The 16,165-nt window shown below is 41.3% G+C and overlaps 1 protein-coding gene across 1 annotated transcript; it reads right to left on the reverse strand.

The window, feature by feature from the left end:
- Positions 1-891: 891 nt before the first annotated feature.
- Positions 892-16,069, reverse strand: egln2 (egl-9 family hypoxia-inducible factor 2). Its single transcript, XM_042486255.2, has 6 exons — positions 15,777-16,069; positions 13,814-15,237; positions 5,296-5,415; positions 4,977-5,113; positions 3,528-3,595; positions 892-3,408 (listed from the first exon to the last, which is right to left on the reverse strand). The coding sequence occupies exons 2-6, from the start codon at positions 15,005-15,007 to the stop codon at positions 3,356-3,358; spliced, it is 1,572 nt and encodes a 523-aa protein (XP_042342189.2). The 5' UTR covers positions 15,008-15,237; positions 15,777-16,069; the 3' UTR covers positions 892-3,355.
- Positions 16,070-16,165: the final 96 nt, after the last annotated feature.

Genomic DNA, 16,165 nt, shown 5'->3' on the forward strand with positions numbered 1-16,165 from the left:
CATTATATTAAGTGATTATGAACAGGGCAAAAGCTTGATTTCCTTTATTGATTAATCAGTAATCGCTCTTTAATATTTTTGTCTTTAATGCAGAACTGGGCGTACAATACTTTAGGAGTCAGAAAGGCAAATTTAGCTTTATCTATTGGCAAATATTACAGTCACATACAGGTGCTATCTGTGTTTAAATTCACTAGAATCCCCACATTTCTTTGTGTTTTATCTTGAGATAATACAGACTCCTCTTGAATGTTCATTCGAGTTGTTTTTCTACTTTGAAAAATAGGTCTCAACCTGTTTGAGACCACGAGACCTGCACTATACATAGAGCATGACAATATATACACACGCTGTATATTTTTAAGGCATCCAAGGAACAATTCAGAGTAAAATTATTTTTTTATGCCAGTGTATTATTATGATGTTTAAAATTCCTCCTGCACAAAATATCTCAAAGCACAAGGTTTCTTCACCGTGCTACTCATGTTGACTGTTTTAATTAAAAACTAACTCACAGCTTTGATTTGTTTTCATTCTTTGTCTCTCAAATGGGAACTTAATTGCAAGAATTTTCATTCCCAGTGACACTACGAAACAAAAATAGTTCGCCAATTTTGGTAAGCTAATAAGCGAAAACTCTTCTGACAGACTTTTTAAAGGGGCTGTCACTGTTTATTTTAGGTATGTCCAAAAAGATGGACAGATTTGGTTTCTGATATTTAAAGCATACCCTGCAATTAGTTTACTGCATTTTAAATCCTCGCACATGACTGAGACTAATTTGATTTTAATTTGAAAATGTGTCTGGTGCGGCTCCCTTGGTCTCCTCTCTCTAGCTGAATAAAACTGGGATACAGATTGGGAGATTTTTCCCAGTAAATCAATTACAAATTCTTTGTGTACAGAAACAGACAGGTTTTAATTAAATATTCCAAAATAAAAAAGGCAAAGAATTTTCATTTGTTCTCATTGTTTTAGTTTCTATTGCATTTGAATGAACACATTTTCCACAGCATAAAGGCATTAATCTACATTTTTAGTTATGTTTTTCTATCATCCACGCAAACAATAAAGTGCTTTTTTAAAATAAACTTCTATTTAACCAGTCTAAAATACACAGAGACAATACCTGCCACCCTCTCTGAGACAGTAGAAATTATCACATACATGTGCAAGCTCACATTTGCACACAAACAGTCAGTCCCACACAAGAGCAGGCAGTAGTTTCACCCTGCAGTTCTCATATAGTGAATGCGTAACTCTGTGCTTTATACTGATGGTCTTTTGTTTGAGCAGTTTTGTCCGACAGTGTCCACACTGCTGATAGAGACCATTTCCATCTTGTTAACAGGATAAGAGTCAAGCTGGATGTGCATACAGGTTAATGAACGCACACACACGCACACACTCTCACACACACACACACACACACACACACACACACACACACACACACACACACACACACACACACACACAGAGAGAGAGCTTTTATTGGAAAGCTTGCCTCTTGTCTTAAGGGGAGACACCCCAGGTGTATAGGGTTAACTGTTAACTAATAGATATCACTATGAAACTTCCTCAGTTGATTACTGACATTTAGACATAATTTTTTTTGTATTGCAAATTTTCTGAAATGTTATGTGTAAATATGCAAATGAGATAATATTTAATTAAATTGTCCTACTTTTCCTACATTTCAAAAACAACAAACTGAAAGACTGGATAAAGCATTCATTTTTGTTGACACATTTGTGTGAAAGGTTTTTATACAGGAAATTTTGGATATCTGCGCTCTGTAAAATAAAATACTGACAACACCCATAAAAAAAAAAAAATGATTCGCTTCAAGTTTTGGGAATTAAATGTTCTATACATGAGGCTAAGAATTATATATAAATAAACCCCTTTGTAAACAAAAGAAAAGAACTGGCAATAGAAAGGGGAAAAAAATTGAAAAGTTTGCAAGTAAGTGTGTATGTGAAGTGGAGATTTCTGGCTCAAAGTATGAAAAAATTGCATTTAGATTATTGTAAAATTCCACACATTTTTACAGAAAAAAAGAAAACACAAAGGTGAAGATAAAGGTATTGATAATTTACATCAATATGGTTATTTTTTATGGTTAAGTTTTCAGAATTGTTCTGTTGTATTATGCAAATTATTATTATTATTATCATTAATTATGCATTACCTAATCAAAAAATCAAATCAAAATCATACTTTTTGCATACATTTCCAGAGCAGAAATCTGAACTTATTTTAGATGATTTCTTGAAGAAGACATGTTATGGCAGAAAAAGAACCCCAAAAATGAACAGTCCTGGGTTGTCTCCCCTCAAGGTGTGAGCCGTGTCATACAGAGAGCACTGCACGTCAGTGACATAGAAAACCTTTGTGTACTCTTTGTGCAGTCTTGAAAATCAGCATCACACATTGCGAACAACAAAAACAAAACAAAAAAAGAAACGTCCATGCTGGATTATTATTCAGCGATTTTGTGGCTGTTGCCACAAAGTATAATAGAGTAATAGAAAATTGTTCTGATACTGTAATTAAGTCCAGAAATTCTTCTTAAACTCTATTTAGTGTGCTATATAGGATAAAACTACTGAGTTGTCCTCATGCAAGGTTTAAGTCTGTCCCTGTATTGTTTAGGATTAGTGCTTGAGTCTAGACTGAGCACCAAAGGGCAACTTTCCACTGTTTTCTCTTCTCTGTGCCTCTATTTTTTTCATGGACAATGCATTTGCCTACATAACGAGACAAGGGGACCAAGTCACGGACAAGGGGGAACAAGGAACTCCTGGGACAACACCACTGATTTCTTTTCCTTCTTGCTCCCCTCTTTCCTCACCGTCTGCACACAGATTCATAATTTATGCTCTTTGTGTTTGAATGAAAAATGACACCAGATCAGAGTAAATCAATAATTTCTCAATACATCACAACATCACTTCTAATCAAACAGGCAAAACTGCAACAAAACAAAATTACGGAGGTTTTTCCTTTTTTCAGGTTGTCTCCTTCATACATGATTTAGTGAGATGTCGAAGTTATTTCAGTCTTTTTTGTTTTTGCCCCGACGCGTAGCTTTGATCTCACCTTTGCCACACAAATCAGTCTGTTGTGCTCTATATGTGCCACATCTTCGATCAGCAGCCCGATCATGTGGCAGTGACACATTACATCACAGCCCATGACATGAAAGTGACAGCTGACACTGTAACACTGGCATGGAGCTGCATTGATGACCAACACTTTAGCAATGTCTCCCTTTTTCATCGCGACGTCCATCAGCAGTTCAGGAAGGCACATAATACTTTCAGAGTGCTCTCCAGTGATTGGATGAGATTTATGTCCTGCTGTTTTGGGTGACAGGCACTTGAACACCTTTCTGTCCTGTTGCTGCACAAGCGAAAGAGAGAAAGAGCATGTTAGTCACTTACAATATTAAGTTGCATTAAATATAACCACAGGTGATACAGTGCATGCTGACATTGAGCTATGACTGTAAAGAAGCTTACCCAATCTGTACTTCTCTTTAGCTTCAGCTCTCTCTTTGGCATCAAAGTACCAGACTGTGATGGCATAGCTGTAAAACACGAGAAGGACAAGAAAATCTTATTAACACTATGACAAGAGCTCATCTCTTTTGTGAGTACAGCTCAGGTACAGTACAGCTCTGGTGGAAAAACTAACTAAATCTCCTCGATGTTGCTACTATTGCTCGCCATCTTGATGCGCTAAGAGGGTTTGAAAAGTGGCTAAATCTAGCAAAAGGTGTTGGCAACAATTGCTGCAGAAAGCAGAAAGCAAAACCTCCTGCATGCAATGGCTGTTCAGGCCAGATCTAGAATTTCTCAATGAGAGAGAAAGAGTGGATTTGTTTTAGGCCTCTTTTAATTTTTTTTTTCACTTTTTATTAGGAAAAACCATGCTAAACAAAAATACTAATCACAGCTTAGTATTTTTTTTACATAGGCATACTTTAAAATGTGTGTGGATGAGGAAATGGCTATAACATAAGAAATAAAGTCCATATAATATCCGTTTGTTGAAACATCGCCGTTTAGCAGTGGGTAGCAGTGTTTTGTTTTTTTTTCCAAAAGCTGTCTGAGATAAAAACCAAATTGCCACAGAAAATTACTAAGGAGGAATATTTGGTCTTTGAGGGTTCATTTCTGACACAGCGAGAGACAAAAAGTTACAAAACAAATGCCTTTTACTACAGTGAACAGCAGACTGCAGCAGACGTCCAGGGCAGCCGAGGGTTAAATTTTACAGTTTCTTGTCTCTCCGGTGGGGCTGTGTTGTTTATTCCTGTCTCTCATGTCTGTGCCTCTCCAGCACGAGTCCTGCAATCGAACCTTCCTCCCCTCTCCCTCCCACCGACCCCCTCAGGAAACACATACTTCCTGCCTCCGGCTCCACCTCGCCCCCCAGCAGTCAGATGGAGAGGAGAGGAGGAAATGCGGGAGTAAAAGAGGATCACGCGCCTGTGATGGACGCCACTATTTGGCTCTATGATATAAATAACAGTAAGTGCTTACATGAGTGTCAAATGTTGTCTAGTCAAATTCAATTAAGTCACATGTTAACTACTTTGAATTAATTAGAAAACAAGCATCTCTGACAAAATTCAAACAATAGACCTGTGTGTGTGTGTGCGTGTGTGTGCGCATGTATATTTTGTACTATTTAACTTTCAGGGCTTGTCTGATGTTAAATAAATCTTGTGTTTTCAGTGTAAACTGTGTAAAATAATTTATGAACTCCTTCACAGTTTATTTATATTATATGTCGATTAGAATGTAAATGTATTTAGATTATAGAAGTCACTTAAATCTGCCAGATACACACAACTGGCCATATTGGCAGTGTGCCCTCTTTTTTCCCATACATTATAAAATAATAGCCTAACTTTATATGAGTTTGTGTGCATTTAAGACCCCGATGGCCTTAGAGTTACTGACCGAGTGGCGTAGGCTGGCTTGACTTCGTGTGGGTTCCTGCGGTCCGACCAGAAGATGAGCAACCGGTCAAACAGAGGTTCAATGTTGGCTACCACATTTTTGCCCTCAGGGTAAATCTGCAGCAACCCTCCTTGTTTCTACAAAAACATACACAGAAAAAACACAAAACACAGTTACAAAAGTTTCAGATATTTCAGCCTTCATGTGTTTTTTGACTTCACTGGGAGTACATGATTTTTGTGATGAGCCTCTCCGACATGTTATGTGTTTTTTTAAAATCATTTTCTAATTTAAACTAATATTGATTTCACAGACGTACCTCGACATCCCAGTTCTTGTTGAGATAGTAGATGCACGTGATGCAGCGTCCATCACCGTTAGGGTTGTCAACATGGCGGACATACCCAGCCCCGTTCCCTGGGTAACAAGCAACCATTGCCTGAAACAGAAGAAATGTGACTGTCACCTGAGCATTTGTGTCCACTTTAGACCAAAAACAAAATCAATGGATGCAGTATCATAAAAAATGCAGTTATGACCACACCTGTGCTGATTTTCAACCAGCTTTGTATCATAGCAGTGTGGGAGGTACAATATGTATAAATTCAAGTAAACGTCCCTTCGAGGTTTATATTCTCTCTTGCTCGCCCACTGCTCCATATTAAACTGTTTCCAGGTGGACTATTTGCATACTTAATACAATATCCCATGATGCAATTTGTAAAACAGGCACTGTCAGGAGAGATTAGCTGTTCTCAGCTACAAAATGACCTGCAGATAGAGTATCTGTGTTCAAACAATGGTCTTGCGCTGGTATTTCCCCTGCATGACGTCCATGTGTTGGAGGCTGTGAAGCAGGAGAGTGCTGCTTTCTCTGGGGAGTCTGAGGAAACCGAGACCTGCGTGAGAGCTCTTCAGTCGATGTGTATTCCAGACCAGGCGCCCTTCCAGGACCATAGGACTGTAAATGTACTACAATGGGGGTAAATCTGAGCTGAGTCTGTGTCAGTATGATCAGCTCGTGTTACAGGCTGGAGCTGTGTAAATAGTTTCCAAACTGTCTCTCGTGGCTGTAGGAAACATTCAGGCTTTGCTCTGTGACACAGCAGGAAACCCTCTACAGCTGATTCACTGATTGACATCAACCTATGTTGGCAGGAAGAGATTCTAGGTGATGAAAGTTGGCAACGTGAAGGGTAATAACTTCTCTTTTATCTCCCCAGACTGACAACAAAGAAGATACTGTCACTGTCCAAACATTACAATATCAGGAGTCACTGCATCACTTCAGCTCTGTTCTGAGACACTATCATTCATGACTAACAGGTTCTGCACTGCTGCAGTATTGATCTAACTTGCCTCACACTATCCTTTACGCTCTCACTCTACGTTGTGAGAGTCTTAACCCTGAGGAGATCAAACACACTCACATACATTTCTTAGACAAACGCTCCTGTTCTTGTGTTGTTTGTGAAACTCAAATAAAAGTGTTTTGTGCAGGAGGGCTTTGGGCAGAGAGCACACTGTCCTTCCTCCCTCCCCTTCCACCGCTTTTGGCATTTCCCTCATTGACGGCCAGTTGAGTTTGGTTGTGTTGTGTGTGACTCTGTTCAGCTGCCATTGTCAGCTCTGATTACTGACCAACGCTCGCAGTCGGAGCTCATTAACCTCCAGACCCTTTTGCTGCGGAGCCCCAACTGACAAGCAGACCTGCTGTGTCAAAATTAACATCAAATGCACACAAGAAAAAATGTGTATATGTATAATGATCCTTGGAGACATTAATGTAATCCAGATGCCAGATAATTAAGAAAAAAAACTGTGACATTCTTTTAATTTTGGCACATGCTTTTCATTTAGTATCTTCATTTCTGAGTGAGTGTGTGTGTGTGTGTGTGTGTGTGTGTGTGTGTGCATGTGCGTGTGTCTGTGTTTTCACATTGAAGCAGCAACTCATTTAAAGGACTTTTTGACCACTTGAAGCACTTTAAAGCAATGTTTTTAAAAGTGTGTCTTGTTTGTTTTTATCTTGTGCATGCAAAACAGAATGCACATGTGCATAGAAATCTCTTATGAAATTTAATAAAATATATACTGTGCACCTGGATGGGTTTTCTTCACACACATGAGGATGATAGTGATTATTATGGGTTACTATGGGTGTGCTTGTATTCTAGTAATTTCCCAGTAAATGACTTTTATCAAACTGCTAACAGTCTTAACAACTGTAATTTACTGTGATTAACATGTAATATGCCACACCAGACAGCTCAGCCCTAGCCTGCAGCATAAACACGACACACGCACAAACACACACTAACATACAAACATACACAATGTTGATTTCAAATCTTGCACAAGACAGGCATATCATTTAAAAGGAGTTTTTTTTAAAACCAACACCAGGTATTAAAAACCCATTAAAACAGTATTCAAACGAGTTTTACACACATGTGCATGGTTTCAGTCTCCTGTCAGTAGCTTACACACACACACACACACACACACACACGCACACCACATGTTCAGTCACACAGCATGACACAGCATGTCTCGATCCTATCTGTCATTCCTGCTCTCCTTGCTCCTTCATCTCTGCCGAGATCTGTGCCCACAGAGTTAAATTCTAATTGGCACCAACCACCTGTCTGCCAGGCACCACCGTTAACGGCCTAATGGCATCGCTGGGCAGATACCCGGACTGTCAAAGTGACACGGGCAGAACAGGCTGTCTTGGACAAGAATAAAAATAAGCTGCAACTCTGCACGCATATTTTGATAAGAGGCGTGATGGTGGAGAGACGGGTGAGGGGCTTGATAAGCCTGAACAAACACAACGAGCAAAGCTTTTTAAGGAGAAAAAGTAAGGGGAAGAACACATGCATGTTTTTGAGGGAGGTGGAAGGGATTAAAATGATTATAAAATGCTAAGTAGAATTTTCCTAGCGCAAAGTTTTGTTGGTAGCTCCCTCTCTCTCTTTATACCAATTCCATAAACCTCAATTCAGAGTAAATATGAATATCCAATCTCCAATATCTATACCTCTAATATATCCGCTTGATCTCATCCCTGCTGATCATATTTTGCTGTTTGGGTGAAAGCACAGGGTGTTACTAAAATGAAACCAGGAGCAGCCTTTTGCATTGGATTTTGTCGTTAAGATGTTGGTGGTCAGGTTTAGGCAACAAAACTACTTGGTTTCGGTTAGGGGAAAAGATTGTGGATGTCACTTTGAAAACACACGGCATTAAGTGGCACAAACGTGACGGAGAGAAAGGATTAGTGGTTAGTTTTGGGCAACAAAACAATTTGGTTATGGTTAGGAAAACATTGCGGATGACGCCAAAAACCATCCGTTTTGAGTTAATGTGAGTGATAGCAGACACAATCAATTTTCTGATGACAATGACAAATAAAATATATTTAATGTTGATTATATGTGCGTATGTATACGTCATACCATGCGACTACTATTGTATTTTCATTTTCCCTTACTATATTAATCTCCAAACTGAGTTGCTCATTTTTAATTAACTAACGGCTATATTGTAATTTTTTAAAAAATCAAATTAGATGAAAACAAATCAGCATGCTTTCAGGGAACAAAGAATAAGACACAATGGTAATTTCTTCATCAAATTATAAAAAGTGTTTCTGACAGACTTAAAAAGTCAGTGAGAGTCTTCAAAGTCCTCTCAATTTCACAGTGGGACAACCCTGAGCCCTTATGGTGTATCAAAAAACACATCCCAGTCCCTGTTGGGAGTGCTCAAGGGTCTTGCTTAAGGACACTTCAGTACGACCGGTGTTTGCCATCTCTAGAGTTGAAACCATTTGATTCTCTAACTGACAAGCAGTATCACCATGACGCTCAATTTCCACAGCTGATTACTCACAACTTGGATGACACAGAGTATGATAAAAATTAGGATCAGATATTATTTAAAGTTGCTGCCAAATTTGATTTGAAAGAAGTGAATGAGATTCAAGTGTGGGTGAATTATGGTCAACTGCTTTGTCACTCCCTGGTCATACCTGTGCTGGCTCATATCATGCCCACTGGTCAGCTAGATCCAGCTCTTTGTTACTGCTCCTAAAGGCTGGATAACTGTTTCTGAGGACATAACATCTAATCCTGACAGATTTATGGATTTACTGCAACACAAACACAACACAATGGACTGGTTTCGACTTCCAGAGAAAACATATCTTTGTCTTCTGAAGGTACGTGTACTTGACCGTTTCAAACTTGACAACATAAACACTCTTGTATTGTATTTCCTGTTGGAATGTGTACGTCAATGACACCAGCTGACAGGAAGTAAACACGGACTCAAGCTATTGATGCAATTCCAGTAAAACAGTCTATAAGAGGGTTTCATCGCTGAGGTTACAAAGTATCAGCCTCTTGTTGATGCTGAGTCACATTTACACAGCACCAACAAGAGTGATTACTAAATTGTTTGCACTGTCTCTACACTGAATTCTTGGCAGTCACAATGTTTGGAGAAGGTGCTGCTCTCTGTATTTTTAATGACGAATGGACGGTGGGAGTAGAATATTCAACTGTCATCTAGTTTTATATGGTGGAGGTTTCTTTTTATGTGAACATAAAACTTAAGTTATATAAAGCATAAAACATAAAAGTTGGGAAAATGTGCTCAGCCCTCATGAGTCAGTCCTGCTGTGGCCCTGATGGCACTCATTATGCATGAGTCACCTCTGAACGTTATGATGAAGAAACACAGTGTGTTTATCTGTGGGTGTGACCTCACCCTACATTAATTCTAACCTAAAGTGTGAAGTGCATTTTTGGGCTACAGCAAACATTTTTTTAACTGTAAGATTAATTTGACAGTTACTTTCTTAATTGATTTAGTTTTTAAATGTCACTGTATCAAAGTGCCGTGCAAATGCACTGCTGACAACAGCTCAGAACAGCATGTATGCTGCTTCAGTGAGTTGCATTCAAAATAAGAAGTTGGTACTGCACCAAAGGAACGCCCAAATTAACACAAATCATGTCATTAGTATCATATTAGAGGCAAATGTTATCTGTGATGATTCAAACAAATATTATATTAATACCAATTTGGAAAATGTATCTAACAGTCCTTCTATTCATGCATTGAGGCCTGCATTGCGTGTGTTTGTGTCTGACTTTAAGCTCCTGCTTGCATGGTGGCACTGCTGAGCTACTGGAGGGGCATCTGAGGACAAGCTGCTGCAGCAGACATTCTCATTATACCGAAGCATCTGCTGCATTGCCCCTTCTCACTTGCTCAACCCTATCCTCCCACTCCTGACTCCATATCCCCCTGCTCCTTCCACTCTCACTTCCCGTCTTCCCCCACTTCATGTGTCTCATTTCTTGCACTGAGTTGTTCAGTCTTCGTCCCACAAAACAAGACTTCCAAACTACCTTCACCTTTGACTGTTTTAACTGAGTTACCATTGTAAACACTATGATCCTTTCGGACTGTATGTTGCAGGCAGCTCCTGCTGACTAACGTGAGTCAGGGTGCTGAGATATTACCTGCTGCTGTTGAGGCATTATTTTGGCCATTGCCAGCCCCTCTCTTTCTGTCTACATCTCCTTCATACACAATACAGAACTCGACTCTGTATGGGCCTGTTACCAAGGTAACGACTGGAAAATATTTTGTCCAAGTGACGAACAAGGGGGTTGATAAAATAAGGGAGAGAGAGAGAGTAAAGTAAAGGATGGAGGAAAAGAAAAGGAGGTCAGAACAGATGACAAGAAGTCTAGTTTTTTTTTAAAAAAAAGGAGTGGGTAGAAAAAAATATATAACGACAAAAAAGACGCAGTGACCTTCTATCTGGATGTACTCCTCCCTGATACTCTTCATTTACCGTCACTGCCTCTCTCTCTCTATTGCACACTTCGTCATTGTATCTATTGCGACACTGCACTTTTCCACAGAAACACCTAGTCAGGACATTTTGTACTGGATTTAGTTTAGCATTTAGTTGGTTTTTTTTTTACTGAAGCAAGAGTAAACAGAGAGATCTGGCAGGGAAACAGCTGGAGTTTGGCAATTTTTACCTGAGAATCACAATTAGTCATCGACAAAATTAATAACTTGGTGAGCAACAGATAGCATAAAATTGCATCCTAATAAGCCATGAAGGTATAGAAAGACTTGTAAACAGGCGGAAAAAAATTTAATCTATCAGTTCCTGAAAAGCTTTAACCCAAGAGCCATTAAGAAACTAAACTGCAAATAACCAGGATATAAGGTATGCCCAATAACAACTAAGGAGAAGATCCTGTATATGTGCGTTATATCCTTGCTCTCTTTAATTTCCAATTTTTATACCTATTTATTGTTTTTATACTTATGTATATAGTTTTGATGCCTCTGCTTGTCTGTGAATTTCTGTATGTACTACTGGAACCATCCAATTTTGTTAACAATAAAAACAACGGCATTGATTTATTAAATGATTGAAAGCTGGCACCCATCAATGCAAATCTGGCACCCCCAGAATAAACTCTTGTTCTGAAATCCTTTTCCACTTCTTTAACGGTTTCAAGCCTCATACAAGTGCCAATCCGAGTGAAACAGTAAAAGAAACATGTCTAGCAATATGTTTTATATTCACTTCTCTAAAGTAGATGATAAACTTAACTTCAAGCAAGTTGCAATGCTCAAGTGTCTAACCTTTTTAAACTAAACAGAGCCTCCTCTTCAGCCTCAGCTTCGATGCATTGTTGATTTGATTTGTGAGACAGCATTCGTGCACATCAGAGTGCAACTCAGCAGTACATAGATGTATTTTGCACTCTAAACTGAAGGTTTGTTCAATCTTGACAAGTGAGACGTGTGATCACCTTCTCTATTGTAGTCACTCAACTCTCCTGTTTTACTGTCATTTTATCATAGACTAAGCATGGCTTTCACCTAAAAAAACAGCTCAGCTGCCCACGTTTCAGAGAGCATAAGGTGCTGATGTGAGGCCCGACCAAATGCTGTTTAAACTTGACCTCGAACTCATGTAAATGACATGGCCAGCACAGAGGGCAACGTGCTATGTGTCATGTTGCACATATGGAGTGAACGAGGTTGTGGGGCCTATACATTAGGGAGAGAGGGTAAAATATTATACAGATAAATGATTGAGGAGATGAGAGGCAATAGCAGATAGGAGATTATTTTTGTTGACTTGTTAATCATTAAATAATTAATTGTATCCTTTATATCTTTTCTTTTCACTCTTTTATTCTAAGTCTCTATTCTTTCATATTTTTTTTATAATTTATTGCTGTGTAAAGCACTTTGAATTGCCCTGCTGTATGAAATGTGCTATACAAATAAAACTGCCTTGTCGTGATCTGAATTATTGCTAGTTTGTTGCAAAAATGCTGTATATCTATTTCTAGACATTTACCAAACAGTCTTGATAACAACTCTGTTCAATAAGCAAAGACTACAAACAATAACTTGAGGTTGTCGGTTTGCGGGTAGCAACTTTTACCTATTTTTCCAAAAGGGAGCAATAATGTGTCATTTCAGATCAAATCAGACATGGTATTTATTACAGGCCCTCTTAGACTTGTTTTCTACTTGAAACAAAACCAGTTTGACACAGTTTAACCTGTGTAAAAAAGCCCAAATTATGTCCTCTGAAAGTATTCAAAACTAAAACTTCAACCTCTCTTTTTGGTCTCTCATTTGGAAATTTGCACTTTAGACTAAGTCTAGTTAACTTTGATTCAGACCTGATTCTGACAGACATTTCAAACCACACCAATCTCTACTGTTTAAATCTCTTACAAATCTTCACCGCAGGGAAAAACCTTGAGAACATGTTGGGTAACAGTCTAGACTGGGCATGTAATGGTTAACTCGCAGCTGATAGGGAAACACACCATGACACAAGATCCTCAAATAACACAATCAAACAGAATATGGAGCTGCTGACACCAAGAGACAGGCGATCTCTATTGCACTGTTTTTTCTGTTTCAGGGGGGAAAAGGGGCAACGCTGGACTGCAGAGAGTACAAACAGATCCAGGATGGTGAATAAAGCAGACTACAGTCAGAGCGGGTCGCTGACTTAACCTGGGTCAGATAACCCAGGACTGCATCATGACATGGAGGAGGGGGAGGTTCCTTTCCTTTCATGCACACAATGTCCACGGCTGTGTGCTGGACAGAGAAAATGACTGCCTGACAGGCCGTCTGTGGACTATGACTGAGAGGAATGAAAATTGTTACAGGCTCTTTAGTCATTAAGTGGTATGCTGTGGCATTTAAAAAAATATCAATGGAAAAAAGGCCCTGAGGCATGCAGTGTAAGGAGAAAATATTAAAGGAACAAACAAAAAAACTCTCCTACAACCTCAGCGCCATGTTGGCATGGGTGGAAGTGGTGATAGAAAGTTGTCTTCAAAGGCAGAGATACAGTGATGGCAGAGGAGATACAGAGAGTTTTTACTTCTGGGTACAACCGGTATGAAGGCAGGGACAGGGGCAAACCTAGGCAGGCCTAAACGCAGGCACAAGGCCAACTTTGGGTGGGGGAGGCTCGGCCCGCAGCCCTCACATAACTAACTTATATGTGCCAGAAACACAGCGAGGCTTATCCTGACATCCTACCTGACTCCCAGCTCGCCGTTCCGCAGTGGTGAGTGGTGAGTGAGTGTGTGTGTGTGTTTCCCTGCCCTGCATGTCAGAGTTAGAGCAGACATGATACAACTAACCACTTACTGGAAAAGTAATGATGTCATCAGACCGACTGACTTCTTTTTAGCCTGTCTCTGTTAAAGAAACACCCCACCCTGACTTCCCGTAACCCCACCTCCTCTCACCTTGGTGCGTCCATTGATGACACAGTCCCCCAGCTGTCCATTGGCAGCGCTGTACATGACAGCTTCATCGATGTAAGCCATCAGCGCCCCGATGCTTTGGCACCCGGGCTCTTGTCCCTCCACCCAGGCGATCTGGTCGCCCCGGATGCTCCGAGAAGGGATGCTCTTCTGGCTCACCAGCTGCCCGCCCCGGAACTTCCCGCTGTGGTTTAGGACCTCCACCTCCTCCAGGACCCTGCCGCCCAGCTGAGGACCCAGGAAGTTGTCCTTCACACAGATGCCGTAATATTTCATGCAGGGGACGATGAACTGCTGGGCTATGTGCTCTGCGGACCAGCCAGCCCCTGCAGGAGGCGGTGGGGTTGGGATGCAGTTGGCCTCAACGGGGGAAGTCTGGCTGGGTGCAGCTGGCGGGCCTGAGGAGGCCACATTAAGTCTGATGTGCTGGTTCGTATGAGGAGTGAAGGGAGACTGGGGGGTGACACAGTGCACGTGATTGATAGTCATTTGGCTGGTGAGTGGGACGACTGCTCGGGCCACTCTGGAGGCGTCTGAAGATTTGAGAGCAACACTTCCATCTGCAAGCCTTCTCCGCTTACAGTCAGAGTCTCCAGATGCAAAAAGCAGGTCCACAGTACCTCCTAGCCCCACTGTGAGACCATTAAGAGCTCCTGACCCAATGTCCCGGTTCTCCCCGCCTCTCCGTTTCTGTTGTTGCACCTGTCTGGCTTTCAGGTCACAATTGATCCTCCTCATCAATAAAGGGCACTTCTCATGAGCTGTCCGGTCCCCGTTCTCCGGCAGACAGGCTCTGCTGGTGAGGGGGTACATAGGGCCGCCTGCCGCCCCCTTCATTTGTGCCGGGTAACCGTTTGGTGTGTGAGCCACAACGCCTGCGTGGCTCCCCTCCACGGTGGCGGATGGAGACACCACCCCGCCGCTGTAGAGCGGCACGCCGGTTTTGGACAGCTTCGTCGGGGTAGTGATTGCAGGGGAGTCGGTCTGAGAGGCCAGACCCGCGAGTAACTCCGCGGCCGTCGGACTCCCGACCGGCGCCGTGCAGAAGCCGTTCAGCCCCATGTCCGCTCGGTACGTGTGCTGAATCTCCGCCGCTCCAAACACACTCTGCTCCGAGGCTGAAACTGCGACGGAAGAGCTTGGGTTTAAAAGGTCCGTGTGTCCCAAGCTCTCCATTTCATCTCGTCATCTGCTGGATGCGCACGTAGCTCACGTCCTCGCTTCATTTTCTCGCTGAGCCGCTGCTTTCTCTGATGGAGAGGATCTTTGCCGGCACAGACACAAGAAGTTTCATGTCCAAGTCTTTTTCTGCTCGCTTAGATTTGACCAGTTACTCTCATTTACTGCTCTCAATCTGCGTGTTTGTTTGTATCCGCCTTATAAACATTTTGCGGCTGTGCGGATATCTGTGGAGAGTGAAATGATACACTTTAGGCCTATTAATAGCACAGTGCAGATCACTTGTCACAGTGAGCTGAAGTAAATAAATCAAGCCTATAGTATTTATAATGTGCAACGGGACTATTTATATAGACCCACTTGAAAAAAAAAACATTTAAAGTAGGTCAAGAAAACACAGAAGAAAATAACAGAATTAAATACATGCTTGTCAAGGCTATTAATTGCAGCTATTTGATCAATAAAAGAAGGATAAATGCAAAAACTCACTTTGACTGACAGTCAGTTAAACTGAAATTAGACTAAAAATATCAACTGCTCACCGAAAACAAAATATCCGCTTTAAAAGCTAGCCTTTTATAGGTAGATTTTAAATACGGCTGCGTGAAACACCCATTCATATTATTTTGTCTTTTTCACCTATAGATCACCAACTTAGCAGCCAGGTCGCTCTTTTAAAAATGAGCGAACACATTTCAGTGTAAACTAGCAGTTGTAATGTCATAAAAAAGCATGTTCATTTTAACGACAGGACTCCACTGCTTACCTACGGCAGCCTACAGCAATGCAAATCCACAGTGAGCGTACGTGACAGGCTGAGAGTACGCATGTTATTTCCGGGATTGTCTTGCCCGTTTGTGCGTCCCATCCAATTTTCTTGTCGGTTATAAATAAAATCCAGGGGGGCGAGGGAACCCAACGCCGGTCTGGCACATTAAACTCAAGCGAGGGACGGAGGGGGACGCACGTGTGACACGAGGCAGTTTACCCTCAATCACCCACTAAAAGTGCTGCCTGTTGTGTCAGCGTATGCCCCCACTTTCTGCCTGTCTCCTCCACCCCCCCCGCTCCTCCTCCTCCTCCCACAGTCCTCTCCCTCTCTCTCTCTCTCTCCTCCCTCCTGTCATTTACATGCACTCAGGCCATGTGACCACA

The sequence above is a fragment of the Plectropomus leopardus genome, chromosome 6, assembly GCF_026936395.1.
Source record: "Plectropomus leopardus strain MGB_pleo_1.0 chromosome 6, ASM2693639v1, whole genome shotgun sequence".
Taxonomy (NCBI): domain Eukaryota; kingdom Metazoa; phylum Chordata; class Actinopteri; order Perciformes; family Serranidae; genus Plectropomus; species Plectropomus leopardus.

Bases quoted from the DNA above. Each gene is read 5' to 3' on its own strand.
- egln2 (XM_042486255.2), bottom strand. From the start codon at position 15,007: ATGGAGAGCTTGGGACACACGGACCTTTTAAACCCAAGCTCTTCCGTC. The intron at 5,114-5,295 runs GTACGTCTGTGA...ATGTTTTTGTAG, and splicing joins ACAAGAACTGGGATGTCGAG to AAACAAGGAGGGTTGCTGCA. The intron at 3,409-3,527 runs GTAAGCTTCTTT...TCGCTTGTGCAG, and splicing joins TAAAGAGAAGTACAGATTGG to CAACAGGACAGAAAGGTGTT.